The 14,647-nt window shown below is 49.5% G+C and overlaps 1 protein-coding gene across 1 annotated transcript in view; it reads right to left on the bottom strand.

Annotated features, from left to right (window-relative positions):
* LOC122398762 (T-box protein H15-like) overlaps window positions 1-13,781 on the bottom strand; it is a 28,748-nt gene extending 14,967 nt beyond the window's left edge. Inside the window, exons 1-2 of the mRNA XM_043398927.1 lie at window positions 13,268-13,781; window positions 2,328-2,580 (exon numbers count right to left, since the gene is read on the bottom strand). Coding sequence (XP_043254862.1) covers window positions 2,328-2,580; window positions 13,268-13,781 — 767 coding nt within the window. The remainder of the gene's footprint in view (window positions 1-2,327; window positions 2,581-13,267) is intronic.
* Between the last annotated feature and the right edge of the window lie 866 nt (window positions 13,782-14,647).

Below are 14,647 nucleotides of genomic sequence, written 5' to 3' on the forward strand. Positions count from 1 at the left end.
AAATCTCGGTACTCCCCCGGATAATCGGTGGTCGAAAACGGACCGTGGCAATTTTAGGGTTAAAGCGGCGACGGGGCAAGGAGGGGGCGGGGGAGTCGAGGGGGCAGAAGAGGACGAGGCTGGCGTGAATGTTTTGCCTCGGAGGCCAAACATTAATACCGTGTCGGGCCCCCCGCTGCTCGACCACTAAAACGCGGGGACACCCGCCGATCTTATCTACGTCTTCTCCTCGGTCCTTGTCGACTCGGTATGCATTCATCCCGCCAGCGCCACGAGTGTGAGTAATGCTTTTATTTATCAAGCCGTCCTTTGTTAATGAATTGAACTCGGCTCGCGGTCGAAGGTGGCCCCCCCCCCTTCGATCCCCTCCCCCGCCACCCGCCCCCACCCCACATTCGGTGGAAACAACCTCTCCCAGTCCCTGAGAACCGTTTCTTTATACGCGCGCGCGCCACGCGGAATCGGGGATACCTTTTCGTCGAGTTCGATCTCGTTAAAGACCCGCGAATATCCCTCCTTTGGGCAACGTTCACGCCCACCTCGCGAGAAAGAGATCCGCGTAGCAGTCGGGGGTGGAAAGAGGGGAGGACCAAGGGAAGGGGATGCTCTCCATTTTGGACTTTGACCCTTTAGTAAACGATAAATTTTCAATATTAAAAAGACTAGGTCCAAGACAGAGGTGGACAATTTTCAAGCCGTGACTTTGTGGATCTTCGAAAGGGGGTTAGTTCAGGGTCCACTTTTACCCAAATCTTAATTTGTTTATATCAAGTTTCTGGACTACTATTAGCGTTAGTCTCGTATTTGGAGCAAGAATTTAGCAAAAAAGTCGAATCACTCCTTTCGTTTTGAGTAGCCTATAGCGTGGTAAAGGGGTCGAGGGAAGCTGTAAAGAGGGGTTTGTTTCGAGGGGGATGGTAAGTTGACGGGTGAAGGGAGCGACGAGCAGCATCGCGACGCAGATCTAATTACTAACGCGCGACTAAGCGTGCACTGTGGGGGCGTTGGAACCCCTTCGGGATAGTAAGGGGCACCGAGGAGGGGCGTGGATGTTGCCGTCGCGGCGGGCAATTAGGCGCGCGTCCGCCGCGTCGCTCCTCCACCCTCCGCCGACGACACCTTACCAGCTACATCCCCCTTCTTCGAGCCCCTCTTACGCCCCATCTAATTTACCCGTCAAGGGTCGTCACTCGCCTCGCCGAAAAACTTTCGAGATTTTATCCTCCGAGTCTATTACGGGACTCGTTCAATAAGACAAACGACCAGTGTCGAAACATCCTCTGCTCGATAAGCGTTATTATTTTTATATACAATTCACCACCGTTCCATCGATCTACCAGGCCTTTTAACCCTTTGCACTCGTATTTATATTTCAGAAAGCTGCCCAATCGACTTGGAGCATTTTTCAAATTTAATCTGAATCTCACCCCCTCGTTATTATTTTCGATACAATTCCACCCCCCATTTCATCGATTTACCAGGCCTTTTAACCCTATGCACTCGTATTTATATTTGAGAAAGCTGCCTTTGACCAGTAAAAATCTATATAATATAAATTTTGATTTTGACATTTTGAAAGATTTAGGAACGCATCGAGTGCGGATATCCATCGTAAAAGTTTTAAAATGATATGCAAGAGTCGACTTAGAACGTTTCCAGCTCAAGGTGCGACACATTTCGGTCCGTCTCAAGGACCACCAGAAACTGGCATAATCACGATCGATTTCCACACGCGTCCCGATTAATTGACCGATGCCCGATATAGCAATTTAACCGACAACCTGCCACCGCGCTTCCTTTTTCGTACCGATTTAATTCACGCCTTGTAATTCCCCCGTTCCGAGATCCAGCATTCAATTTCAACGTCCCGACAACGGATCTGGGTTAGGTGCAGATTTTGAACTCTGAATTATCGGTTTTTCAACGTCACCTTCTTCCAGACGGTTCGCAAATTAATTATTAATTTGTAGTTTATTCGTGTACGAGGAATATTTTTGGGAACCATCTGGCGCAGAAGACGACGTTGGAAAACCGATAATTTGTAGTAGAAAATTCTTTTTCCCCACACGTTCGCCCCCGTTTGATTTACTGGAATTCGATTCTCGTGGAAAGCAGGGAAACGAATTAGCCGGGAAAAGTCGAGAACTCGTTGCGCACCTGAGATTTAAAGCCCCGCTAGGCTTTCGAACGATCGATTTCACGGGTATTGGAATTCGATAAGAGCTCCCAAATTAATTACCCAAACACCCGTCGCGAGTACCACCTAGAAACGATTCGAATCGACGATACGCGATCGGGGGTAGTCGTAACGGCGAACGGTGTCTCACCTTCCGGTCTTCGTGATGATCATCTCGGTGCCCAGCTCGTTGAACTTGTCCCACAAGTCTTTCGTCTCGAGATGACACACCACGTGCCTCAGTTCCTCGCAGTTGGACCGCTCCTGGAGCAGGGGATTCACGGGGGAGGCGGCCTTGCCGCTCGTACTTCCGGTGTCGTCCGTCTCCGGGTCGTCTTCCGCTACGATCGATTCCTGGATCGGCGGAGCGCCGCGGACGACGCCAGAGACGCTCGGTTCCCTCTCTGAAACCCACAGAAAAGCACCACAAATTGCGTTTAAGCTTTCCACAAACACACAGACAGAAATCAGAGGTCAGAGGTCTCAAACAAGCGTGGGTGCTACTTAAAGTTTGTCTCAATACTAATTTTCGTAATTTAAATTCATGGATCTATTTATTTTTAACGTTTCAACTTAGGATTAATTGTTTTGCTTTCATGGTGACATATATGGAGGTTTTCGAAAAAATGAGTTAATGTTCAGAGTCTTGTCAGCGTCGATCAACACCGGAAGAACCCAGTTTCGATGACTCTTGACGAAATTATCGTGGCCAGAGGGGTCGAAGGAAACGACTCGTCCGTCGACGAAAAACGAGCTCCGTCGTTCCTCTCGCGACCGTGTCGTTGGCGGTCCTTTTTTCAGCCTCTGGGCACCAAAATAGTACGTCGACGGAGCCAAGGAGGTTTCCTCGCGTCGAAAGATGGGCAATATTCGTGAACTTTTTTTTATTTCGAGGCAACCACGCCGCGTATCCAGCTGACAACGTTTACGATTCGTACTGGGGTTCGTAGTCTCCCGCCAAAACCGGCGCCATGTTGGAATATGCATCGTCGAGCTTTTTACGACTCTTTTGTGCCCGATTCCGTTCGAGGATCGCTGGTTCGGGGCAATTGAACGTCGAACGAGGCAAAAACGCGGTTCCTTTTTGTCCGAATTTCGTAATTCGAAGAGGTCGTTCGAGAGATGCGATCCTGGCGGAAGACGTAGCACGGGAGAGGAAGGAGGCAATTTAGCGGACGTTTCAGGGCGAGAAAAAAAGACCGTTTTGTTGTTTCTTGCGAACGGGGAGGGAATTGGGGGGGAATAATAGCCGATAAATCGATGTAGCGGCGGTAATTAATTGTTGCGTCGCAGTTATCCGGCGCGAGAGGAAACCTCGTGTTGCGTGCGGATAATCTGGCGAGCATCTCGGTGTATTGAAAGGTTTCCAACTGGAAGCGGTTTGTTGCAACGTAAATACAGAGTCGAACCACGGCCGCGGGAGTCCCCGGGGATGTTTTACGACCAAAACCACCGCCGCGAAAGAAAATTGCCGTTATCGTAAGTGGTAATTCGTAGCTAATGTTCTGCGACGCGCGGCTCTTGCGAGAACGTTCCACGGCAATACAATGAAATCGATTCTTTCGCTAATTACCGGCCGATCCCCGACGCTCGAGTTGCGTAAACGCAATCACGATAGATCCACGATCGAAACGCGTCGTAATAAAACTAAAATAATTTCGCGTTAAACAAATACTATTGGTCGTTTATCGGAGGGAACCGATCGAAGCTTAATTCCGTGACAATGCGTCGTAATGATCCCAGCTGCCATGAAATTATTAAAAATTTCGAGTTCGAAGGAAGGAAGAGAGTCCGTGGATCGGCTAAAATGGCGGCCACAGCCGCGAGACGGATCGTAATCTACGGCGTTTACGAAACGCTCGTGTAATTAATCGATGCCGCGCGATTTTCAAGGATCGTTTGCTGCGTGTTTTGCACGGTGCCGACGCTACCAACGTAATCAAACGAGAGCGACTAAATAGTCGTTCGTCTTTCTCTATCTTAGGATAATAACGCCGTCGCGGCATCGTCGGGCTGGAGAAGGATAATTATCCACTTACGTACGGAGGTTGTTTTAGCTCCGCGTTCTCGCTATTATTATTTATTTCACTTAACCGTGGTGTCGTTTGATAAAACGACCTGGACGTCGCGGAGACGCTCTTTCGAGAGACCTTTGTTGCATTTTCTAACTGCTGGGAGAGAAACCAATCCTTAAAAATTTAGACTGTAGAAACATTGATTTTGGTTTTTGAAACATTGCTGAAGCCATTTTAATGCCATTACAACCATTTGAATAGGATCAAATTTTCGATTATATGGTTTAGAACGGTGCAAGATGAAAATTTTGGCCTCCCCAGAATATTGTACGGTTCTGATGTAGCAGCGAATGTGTTAAGGCGATACGTGTAATTCGCCAATTAGGGCGGTAAACGTTGGAAAATATACGGAATCGTTTACGGAACCCGTAAGTTAAGTAACTCGTCGCCCCATCGGTTATCTGCGACGATCGCCGACCGGCGCGATGAAAATTAAAGGCGGTTATCCGCGGTCGACAGTTTCGTAGGTAGAAATTGCTTGACGATTGCCAAGCGACAGCGGGCGCCGTGAAATCTTAATTATAACTGTCGCCCGAGATAAATAGAGAACATTTTATTCACCGTCGCGTGGACAGCTCGCTCTGGCGACTTCCAGTTTATTACTTAGCACCGTAGGCCTCGGGAAGGACCGACGAAAAATAATCGATCGTCTTGGAGTTTCCGCGGAGAACAAAGGAACGATTAATATCTAGCCATCAACGGGCCAAATTGATCGCTTCCTAACCGCCCATTACCGATTTTATTGCGGTTTCCAAACGGTCACGACGCCGCTCGTCGAATCAACCCTTTCGTTTCCACTTTCGAATTCGAAAACGTCGACGAAAATTTCTAATTATTCCGTGCACGTTCGTAGTCGAATATTCACGAGTACCCGGGGAAGATCGGTTCCGCGTTTAGGCGTCCGGGCGCGTTCGGTACGTTAAACGATTCGCTGATCGATCGTTAGCCGCGTTCCGGGGAACGTTAAAACCGGGAACGAGTTTCACTCCCGACTAATTGCCAATGGAAACGAAACGATTTCTTTCGTGCGCTACGCGCGCGATTAGCTCCGGTGAACCGTGGCGGCAGGTGCGCCGTTGCCCCGATAACTCGAAATTATCGCGAATAAATTAATAATAAACGCCGGCCGCTTTAGCGGTAGCTTTCGCGCGAGATTCTCGGCGTCGGTACCTCCGCGGCCTGAAAACCGTGTGTTTAAAAATTACTTTCGCTCGTTAAAACGATTCTCCACGCTCGCGTTCCTCCCGCTTTTCGACTCATTCTCGCGAGATCGAACGAAAATCAACCCAGGTCGGTCGATAAGTTACCGCTTTACCGGCAGGCTGAATGCAACCTGTCGGTAAGTCGATCGGTCACCAGGGTCGATAAGGTAGCAGGAACTGTTTTATCGATCCGTTTCTAGCGCGTATCGAGACTGTTTGGCGCGGCACAGTTACGTTTGAGGGGTGAAAGGGGGGCAGAGTGGGGCCGGAGGGAATTTTGGCGTAGGCAGTAGCGGCTAATTGGCCGGTCAGGAGAGGTTAGCGCGATCTGTGTGGTCTGTCATCCGCGTATTTTTATTCGACACGGCGAACGGCGGTGTTAAACGACTGACGAAACGGATGACGAGTAGGAGGAACGGTCTCCGTGGCCGCGAGTTTTGCCCCGACTTTCGACCAACTTTACGACCGGCCACGTCGAGTGAGTTACGGTCGCGAGTGCGCGTCGCCCGGATCAAAGACGCGAACCGGGACAGATTGAAACGCGTCCCGCCGCCAACGTCCACCCGCGATCTACGACACCAACGATCCAGCCAGGCCTCTTATTCCTACGTTCGCGCTCCACCCCGCGAATTTTCCACGCGATTTGCAGCCCGCGCGGATATTTACGCGTGATCGTCGTCGCTCCTTTGGCCCGATCCTCTTCCTCGCGGAGCCTCGAAAGGATAAAGGTGCAGCCGGAAGTCTCGCTCCCACAGAGACAACTTTACGACCGAGAAATACACTCGCGGTTACGAGTTACGAGCCTCGTGGCGAGTCGCAGACGCGAGAAAGACCGTCCGTTCTTTCGTGGATTCCTCCAACGAGATCTCGATCGACCGTAATCGATAATCTAGCGAACAGTGTCGAGAAGTAAGGTCATCGGGCACGATGATCGTTCGATCGTTGGAAATTGCAACGTTCGGGGACACGAATTTAATGAATTTCAGTTTGAAAGAAAGTATCGAATTTTAAGCTCGAGGCGTCGCGTTGGAAAGGAAACTTCCGATATTTTCGATTCTGCATCGCGATTATTCTCCCCCCCCCAGAGTACGTGTAGATCTGTGTACGGGATAATGACTCCAGCATTGTATCTAGATCGATTTCAGCTTTCGCGTTGCTCGATAAATCGCCTCTGATCGCGTTTTAATACCCCCGGCTTCGAATTTTGATTACAGCCGTTGCACATATTAACCGGGCTTATCGCTTCTTTCTTGTGCCGATTAATCCTCGAGATTGTCGAAGCGATTGAATTTGGGACGGTGTTACTTCTATTTATTTCGTACGAAATTTCTTTTCCAAAACAACATTGACAGCCTTTCGTTTCGTTCGACGACTCCTCGATATGTAAAATTAAATGCAAGGAGTCGAATGAAAAAAGAAACGGATTATGCGATGTGGCCACGGTGTGAAGTGACGTTATGTTTTTTAACAGATCGAGAACTCGCTGAAATTTCGAACCCGTTTCGACGATTAAACGGGAGCAACAAACGGTGCCTGGACGTCCGATTTAAAGAAAAATTTATGTAGATCGGCCGTATGGCAACCGGCCACGCCGGGCGTTAAGACGTTATCTGATTACTGCAAAGACATTGCGGCCGATCGATCAATCTGTCGACGAGTAATTAAAAGAGGCAACTTGTTTGTTCGCGATACGTAAATTAATCCGACCGTGGCGTGTTTACTCTGAATTCCTCTCGATATAGATTCCCACGCGTTCACCTTTGCCAAACGAAATATTCTTCCCGTCCGCCTGAACAATCATTTCTATTTATTATTTCTATTATTATTATTCATTTATTAACGGGCATTAAACCCTTTGGTACAAAGCTATAATATACAAGGAACTACAGATGTGGATTTACATAGTAAAACACTATCTTAGTGAATTTAACAAAAATAAATTAATGTACAATATGTTGCAAGGATTATTTTAGACTTTCTAATGATTGTTTTAGTGTGTACAAAATTTGCATTACTAATCATTCTATTTACACTTTGTAACTTTCAGAGTAAAATAAAAAGTGATTTCTTAAATATCTAGATGGTAAATACAAAGGAAACGATCGAATAATTTTTGAACACGAAATATGAACTTTGATCGGCTTACTTAAAAATTTATCCAAATTTATGTGGAATAATAAATAAGTAGCTTTTATTAAGTCAATCAATGAACTCTGATGCAATTTTATCCACGTGAAACTTGAAAGATATATCGATCTCATCGACTGGAAATATCGAACGTCGATTCGATGTATCGAGAGGCGCGAACGAGGCTCGTAATTCGAAAACGTCGTCGTTGGAGCGTGGCGAGGAGCTAGTCGACGGAATTTCGGGCGACGCCATCCAGCGACGTCTCTTCCGGGCGTGTTTTCGTCCCATCGAGCGTTACGCTCTCGAAATCGCGGGCTGTAAAAGGAACGTACGCGCGTAAAACCCGTTTGAAATCGGTGGCGTTCCGCTTGTTCGAGGAGCGACGCGGCCGCGCGAGTCACCGGCGCGATGCAGACCGGAAAAGACATCGCCGTAATTTTTCTGTCGTTTCTAAAGCCGTGGGCTCCGACACGAACAGCGGGCACCGATCGGTTTTACTCGAGTAACGGCGAACGATATAATTCCCGACTGAACGAACCATATCGCCTCGTTTCGCTCCCCGTTTTGCCCCGTCCTCGTCCGTGCGACGGACTTTCGCGAAATTGAATCTTCCAAGAGCTGCGTGCGATCGATTTCCATGGAAAGATCGAGAATCTTTCGTAAAGTAACGATACTTTAAGTTGATGCGAATAATCGGTGCGAAAATCGAGTCGAGTATCGGAAACTGACGATAAATCACCGTCGTTGAAACTTTCCACGCACGGTTCGATCAAAAAATTATCCCTGGATGCAGCGGAAGTGCGATAAAATTGTCAGCGGACGCGACCAAAACCGCGAATAATTCGCCACACGGACTTATCGATCGCCGCTTTATCGCTTATCGTCCCAAAGAAATCGACTTGCTCGAAGAGGCTGCAAACGTCGACAATCCACGTCAAACCTTCACGATGATCTATTGCGTTTTGTATTCCGTGTCCAGAATATTCGAGCAGTGCGTAAAACCACGTGTTCCAAACAGATTTACAAGAGTAAAGCTAATTTAACTAGCAAACCAACGTTTGGTATACCTGGAAAGTTTGCACAAACATCGTCAAACCTTTACGCTGATCCATAAAACGTTCCAAACTTATCCACAAGAGTGAAGCAGATTTAATTAACAAATCAGCATTTGATGCACTAGAAAGTTTGCACAAACATCGTCAAACCTTTACGCTGATCCATAAAACCACGTGTTCTAAACGTATCAGCAAGAGTGAAGCAGATTTAATCAACAAATCAACATTTGATGCACCAGAAAGTTTGCACAAACATCGTCAAACTAGGCTCAACGATGTATATTTGGTAATACACTGTCAAATAGATGTGTATCGGTTTGTTTAGATGTATTTTCACCCTAACGGAGGATAGGACAAACTGAAAAATGCAATGTTCGAGTGGCCAAATCGACCGTATCGTGCAACTACGGGGCCCCGTCTCTTTTTCTTCGAGTTCTACCGGAGGGAGGCGAATAAAAGATCGATTTCTAGAAGCTTTCGACCGAGGGAAGTTTGAGTTACGCGGGTCCAGCTGTGTTTGTTGAATTGCTCGGTCGTGTCGGGCGGCGAGAGTCGCGCGTCGGACGTGTCAACGATCGTTTAAGCGGCGAACTGGTCCAGGTGGGCGCCCACAAAATTGTATGTGGGTCGACGTCGTCGAGTCGCGACAAAAGGTGACGCGGGAACACGCCCGCTCTAAACGCGTTCCTCTCGGAGCTCCGCGTTCCTGGTTACGCGCCGCTAATCCGTTCCTCTCGGCGCTATCTTTCGCGCCATGATCGATATTCTCGTGCAACAACCCCTTATTTCATAATTACGAGTTCTTTTCTCCGAGCATCGCATGTACGAGTAAACTCGAACAAAATGAATCATTGCAGTGAAAGGAAACATTAAGTCTTGGGTCCTAGATTTTGACGAAATTTTCAGAGTATACAGCGCACATATTGAGAAGGCAGATGTTCAAAGGATTCAGAATCATTTGCATTCGAAAATTGTTGCCCCGCGAGAGGGTACAAAACATGTGGTTTTGGCGGACCACAGTCATGGTAGCTTGGTGGCAACGTTTAATGGATTCTCTTCATAAATTACCACCACAGTTCTTAACAACCTGCTCCAAAGTCTACAGCGCAATTCAGACTCCGAGTTACATTTAAGGAGCACCCGTACAAACAGTTATTTATCTTTCCCTCGATGTTAAAAATTTTTATCCGGGACAAGAATCTCGCCAATCCCCGGAATGCTGCTCCGTGGTCCGCGCAGAATGTTTACAGACCGATTACGGAACGTTGCGGCTCATGTGCACGCACCGAAAACTACCGTTATGGCGGCGTTGAGCTCCGAATCTGTATTTCGAAATTTCTAACTTTATAAATTAGTTTTCTAAATTAACTTAATCGTTGATATTAATATTCTCAAAATGATACCAACGCGTGTATAAAATTTAAGGGTTCCCCGCGTGCTCTCGGTTTGAATTTGCCGCGAACTTTTCCGAGATCCGGTCGATTCTCGCGCGGCGGCCGAAATAAATCTGCGAGTCGATTGAACGATCAAACGTTCCAGAAGGCGAGACGATAAGGGTCGTTACGGTTTCCGGTTGTTTCGAGGCGTTCCCCGTAGGTCGGGCCTCCTCCATCTGGCACCGAGTTAATCGATCCCGAGCCGATTCCGACCGGTCGTAACTTCTGGCTCCGGTCGACGCGGCGTGTCGTGGCTCCCCGCTTAACTAAGTCATTGGCTATTTATTACGGTTGACACTCCGACGAAACCCTACACGCCGGCGTGAAATTTTTTTTCGTCGTCGGTGGCCTCGTAGAAACGGGCTACCGTACGTCCGGAACGCCACCAAAGGATCCTGATTTTAATCGGGAGAAATTCGCGGGAACGAGGACCACGCACGCGGCGCCCGAACCTCTCGACCCGCTTAACTGTAATGTATGAAAACTCGCTTGGATTCAACGCAGAAGATGGTCCAAATTGAAAGACTGACCGAACTTGGCTCGACTTGCACCGAACCTCTCCGACCCGCTTAACTGTAACGTATGAAAAACCGCTTGGATTTAACGCAGAAGATGGTCCAAATTGAAAGAGTGACCGAACTTGGCTCGACTAGCACCGAACCTCTCCGACCCGCTTAACTGTAACGTATGAAAAACTACTTGGATTTAACGCAGAAGATGATCCAAATTGAAAGACTGACCGAACTTGGCTCGACTTGCACCGAACCTCTCGACCCGCTTAACTGTAACGTTCGATGCTGAGCCGTCAACGACGAGTTGGATCTGGTTATTATGAAAAATTGTTTAAGTTTAACGACTCGTTCCTGGAATAAATTGCCGTCAGAATCCCTCGACAGAGAAGTTCCCCTGACTTCTAAGATAATTTCTCTCCGTGAGAACCATTAACTCGCTATTCCCGAGTCTCGAATGATTTGCTGAGGAAATGTGAAGGGAGAAGTATAGTCGATGCGTTTACGCAGAAGAAAAGAAACGGCGGAAGGAAACGATGTATGTGTTCTCTTATTAAGAATAACAAACGTAAAGCAGTGTTTGTTGCCGTAGTGGAGCTATTAAAAGATAAAAAATTCCCGTACTGCAAAGTCGAAATAGATTTTCAACAATTTGCCTTTGCCATTACAATTATCGTTCGATCCGTTCAAACACGTTTGGACACGTTTTCTCTGCCACTGTGCTCGGTTCATCGAATCGAAGAGTAATTTATACACAGGATAAAGTCATTTTTAGATACGCAGATAATGTCCCAGCCATCTGCTCGAAAACCGTCCCGCCCTGTTCGACGTGCTCCAAAATGTCCGCCCGCGAAGAAGTAGACTACAATATGGAGGTCCACGTACTGGAATTACAATTTTTAGACTCGATTGTCACCGACTGTATTTTTATAAACACGAGAACAGAGGCGTTCTTAGAGCAGTCGCCATTTTCAATTCGCCAACCCACAATTCTTTCGTTCGTTCGTATTTTTTATAATAGGATATAAAGGGATATAAATTAAAAGGGTTTGGAACTCTGTAAACGACGATTCTATAATTTTGACTGTTCAAAAAAACTGACTACAACCCCGAGGTTGAAAGAATAGAATATTTCCAGAAGACTGTTTAATTTCAGTGAACTTTTCGACGCCTTTGGCTTCAACTTTATCATCGATTTGTTTAACAATTTCGATCGCGGAGACTGTTGGGGTTTTCGCGTGTCGAGGTGGGGGCGTTGAGGGGTAGGGGTGTGCTCGAGAGGGTCGGAGGGGGAGGAGAAGCGCGTGTCCAACACACGTGCACGCACACGAGAGAGTCCCTGGTCGGTCGATTCATCGCGCCGTTTTACCCAAGTTTATTTGGGAACGACTGGTCCGTTTCCGTGGGTGAATTGCACCGCGGCCAACCGTAAATTTCGTCCGCGTAGAATCTTCGTGGGCGATTATTCGCCGCGGGCGTCCAAGATACGCGATGATGAAACCAAACACCGAGTCTCGTTCAGGACGGACGTCTGGCTGGGCCAAAGCAGCCAACGGTCGTTTCCAGAATTCCGATGAGACACCTCACCTGGGCCGCCGCCGCGTCCCCGCGACAACCGACCGTTTCTCGCGCCCCGAGGAATTAACGCCACGAGAGTCCTCGGGGGACGTTCGTTCGGAACGTTGCCCGCTAAATAATTCATTAACAACAGGATCCGAGTCCTATTCTTTTCCCTTCTTTTTTTCTCTTCCTCGCGATTAAAGCTACCCGGTACTTTGCCTTCGAATTGTTACCTCCGCGAGACGCTCGTTTATTTATTTACGCGCACGATTTTTGTCGCTGACGCAGGGTCTGCATCGAGGACAACGAAATATCGTCCCCGGACGAATATCTTTTTTGCTCGTTACACGAAGGGGAGGGCTTCGAAGAAACACGATCTCGTTTCACGGATCGGAAAAAACCACGTCCCGGTGACGGTTGTCTCCGATAACGAGCCTGGCCGATGGAACCTTTACGTCCGCGCGTCGCTTCCGTGTCTAACCTAGCCCGACTCTATCGCGTTTTCTAAAAGATTTATTGCCGGCTGAAGGGCTGAATAGATCCGTAAGTTATGCATCTTCATGGGCGGCCGCTACACGACGACGACTTCCAGTCATTGGCTGTCGAGCGATGTTGTTCAAGAGTGTTTGACGTAAAACTAACAAAGAGTGTGTTTCTGGGCCAGAGGGTGCACGATTACGGATTAACACGTGTTCGATACTCTAGACTCGCATGGAAATATCCGGTATGATTAGCACGTGTGCGAAAATGGCGTACCGAATCGTTCTAGAATTTGAGAAGAGGCTTTGGCCTATAAAACCCTTAAGCCAAGGTTTTTAAGCCATTAATTTCTTATATTATATCTGACAAGAGAATCATTGCCTTTGACCACAGGCAAATTCGCTCAACTAAGACCTATTTGCAGGCGACGGTCATAGCCTTAAATTGACCTCCCCAACGCTTGTCGAAAGTTCAATTATCCCAGTTAGCCAATTTGGAGGTTAGGTCGACTCTGTCTCGCGTTATGGTGGTGTAGCTACCTGTTCCCGGTACTGGTGGGCCGATAAAAAGGGTACCGCGACGCGCAGTCGCGATGGGGGTACATGGGCGAATCGTTGAAAATTGTATCGGATTTAAGCACTCACCGTGTTGATGCAGCTTCCCGCCGCCGACGGCCTGTTGCTGCAACTGTCGATGATGGTGCGGCTGCTGTAGCTGTTGTTGGGTCTGTTGTTGTTGGGACGCCGGCGCCTGGGACTGCTGCTGTTGCTGCTGCTGCTGCTGACGAGAGTCCCGTGCCATGATGGCCGCGATGCTGAAATCGGTGGCGCACTGGCGGTTCGAGTTGCAATTGTTGTTTAGATTGTTCAAGAGGCTGCTGTTCGGCGAGGGGCTGGAGCTCTCCTCGGCGTCGTCGCGCGTGCAACCGGACGACAAACCGGTGGAAACCGCGGTGGCGGCGGTGCCCTCGGCCTGCATTTTTCTTCCAAGAAACAGATGTCGAGATTCCTCGTCGTCCTCCTCGCTGCCGGCTCCTCCGCCGCCGCCTCCTCCGCCGCCGCCGCCTCCAGCTCCTCCGCCGCCGCCGCCACCCCCGAACGAAGACAGCGTCAATCCGTTTCTCTTCCTACCGGCAAGGCCTCGCGACTCCAGCAACATCACCTCGCCCTCTGCCTCCCTAAGCTCGCGCGTCTATTATCGGGCCGTATTATCGAGAGGCGCGCGTGAATCGCGGGAGCCGGTTCGTTTCAGGAACAGTCGGTCTGCCGGTCCACCACGGAGGGATCCTCGACATCACGGACGATCCGGCCGACGACCAAGTCGTGATCTCTCAGGGCGACGAACGACGACGCGGCACGTCGACGCGCATCGCGACGACACCACGACGATCGCGCACGATTATTATTCCTGACCACTTTGCCCCGCGGTACGTCTCGTCGACGACAAAGAACCCGACGACACTGTCGCGACGGAACGGCAAACGGCGCGCCGTCGGCGAGCGGCGTGTTCGATTCCCGGTCGCGATTATCGCCGCGTATCGGTTCCCGCGAGCGTGTACAGAGCGCCCGTGTCGAGCGGAGAGCGCGGACAGAGCGAGAAACGAGAGAGCGACCGGTTGCCCGACAGACTGACCCGCGCCACCGGCGGTCGGCTCCTCGTTTCGGCCCCCACCCCCGGCGCTACGCGGCTCACGAGCTCGATCGTCCGCGTCGCGGGTACGCGGGACGCGGGAGAGAGCGCGCGCCGCTCGACACGGGCCCGAGGACGGCCCGAGGAAGGAGAAACGTGGGCGGGTCCACGCGGAGCCAAGCTCCGCCCCAACGATCAGCACCCGGGCTCCGCCCGCAGCCTCTCTCCTCCTAGGAATTCGCCCGTGAGCAACGCCGCCGACCACCTTATTACCGCTCGTTGTCCTTCTCCCGCTGCCACGGTCCCGTCTCGTCCCGTCTCGATCGCCAACCGGCAGCCAGCTGTCTTCGTACGCGCGCGTACCGGCTATCCCCGACCAGTATACTTTCTCGCGT

This window comes from Colletes gigas, unplaced genomic scaffold (genome assembly GCF_013123115.1).
Source record: "Colletes gigas isolate AHSC1104 unplaced genomic scaffold, ASM1312311v1 Colletes_gigas_Sc00012, whole genome shotgun sequence".
NCBI lineage: Eukaryota > Metazoa > Arthropoda > Insecta > Hymenoptera > Colletidae > Colletes > Colletes gigas.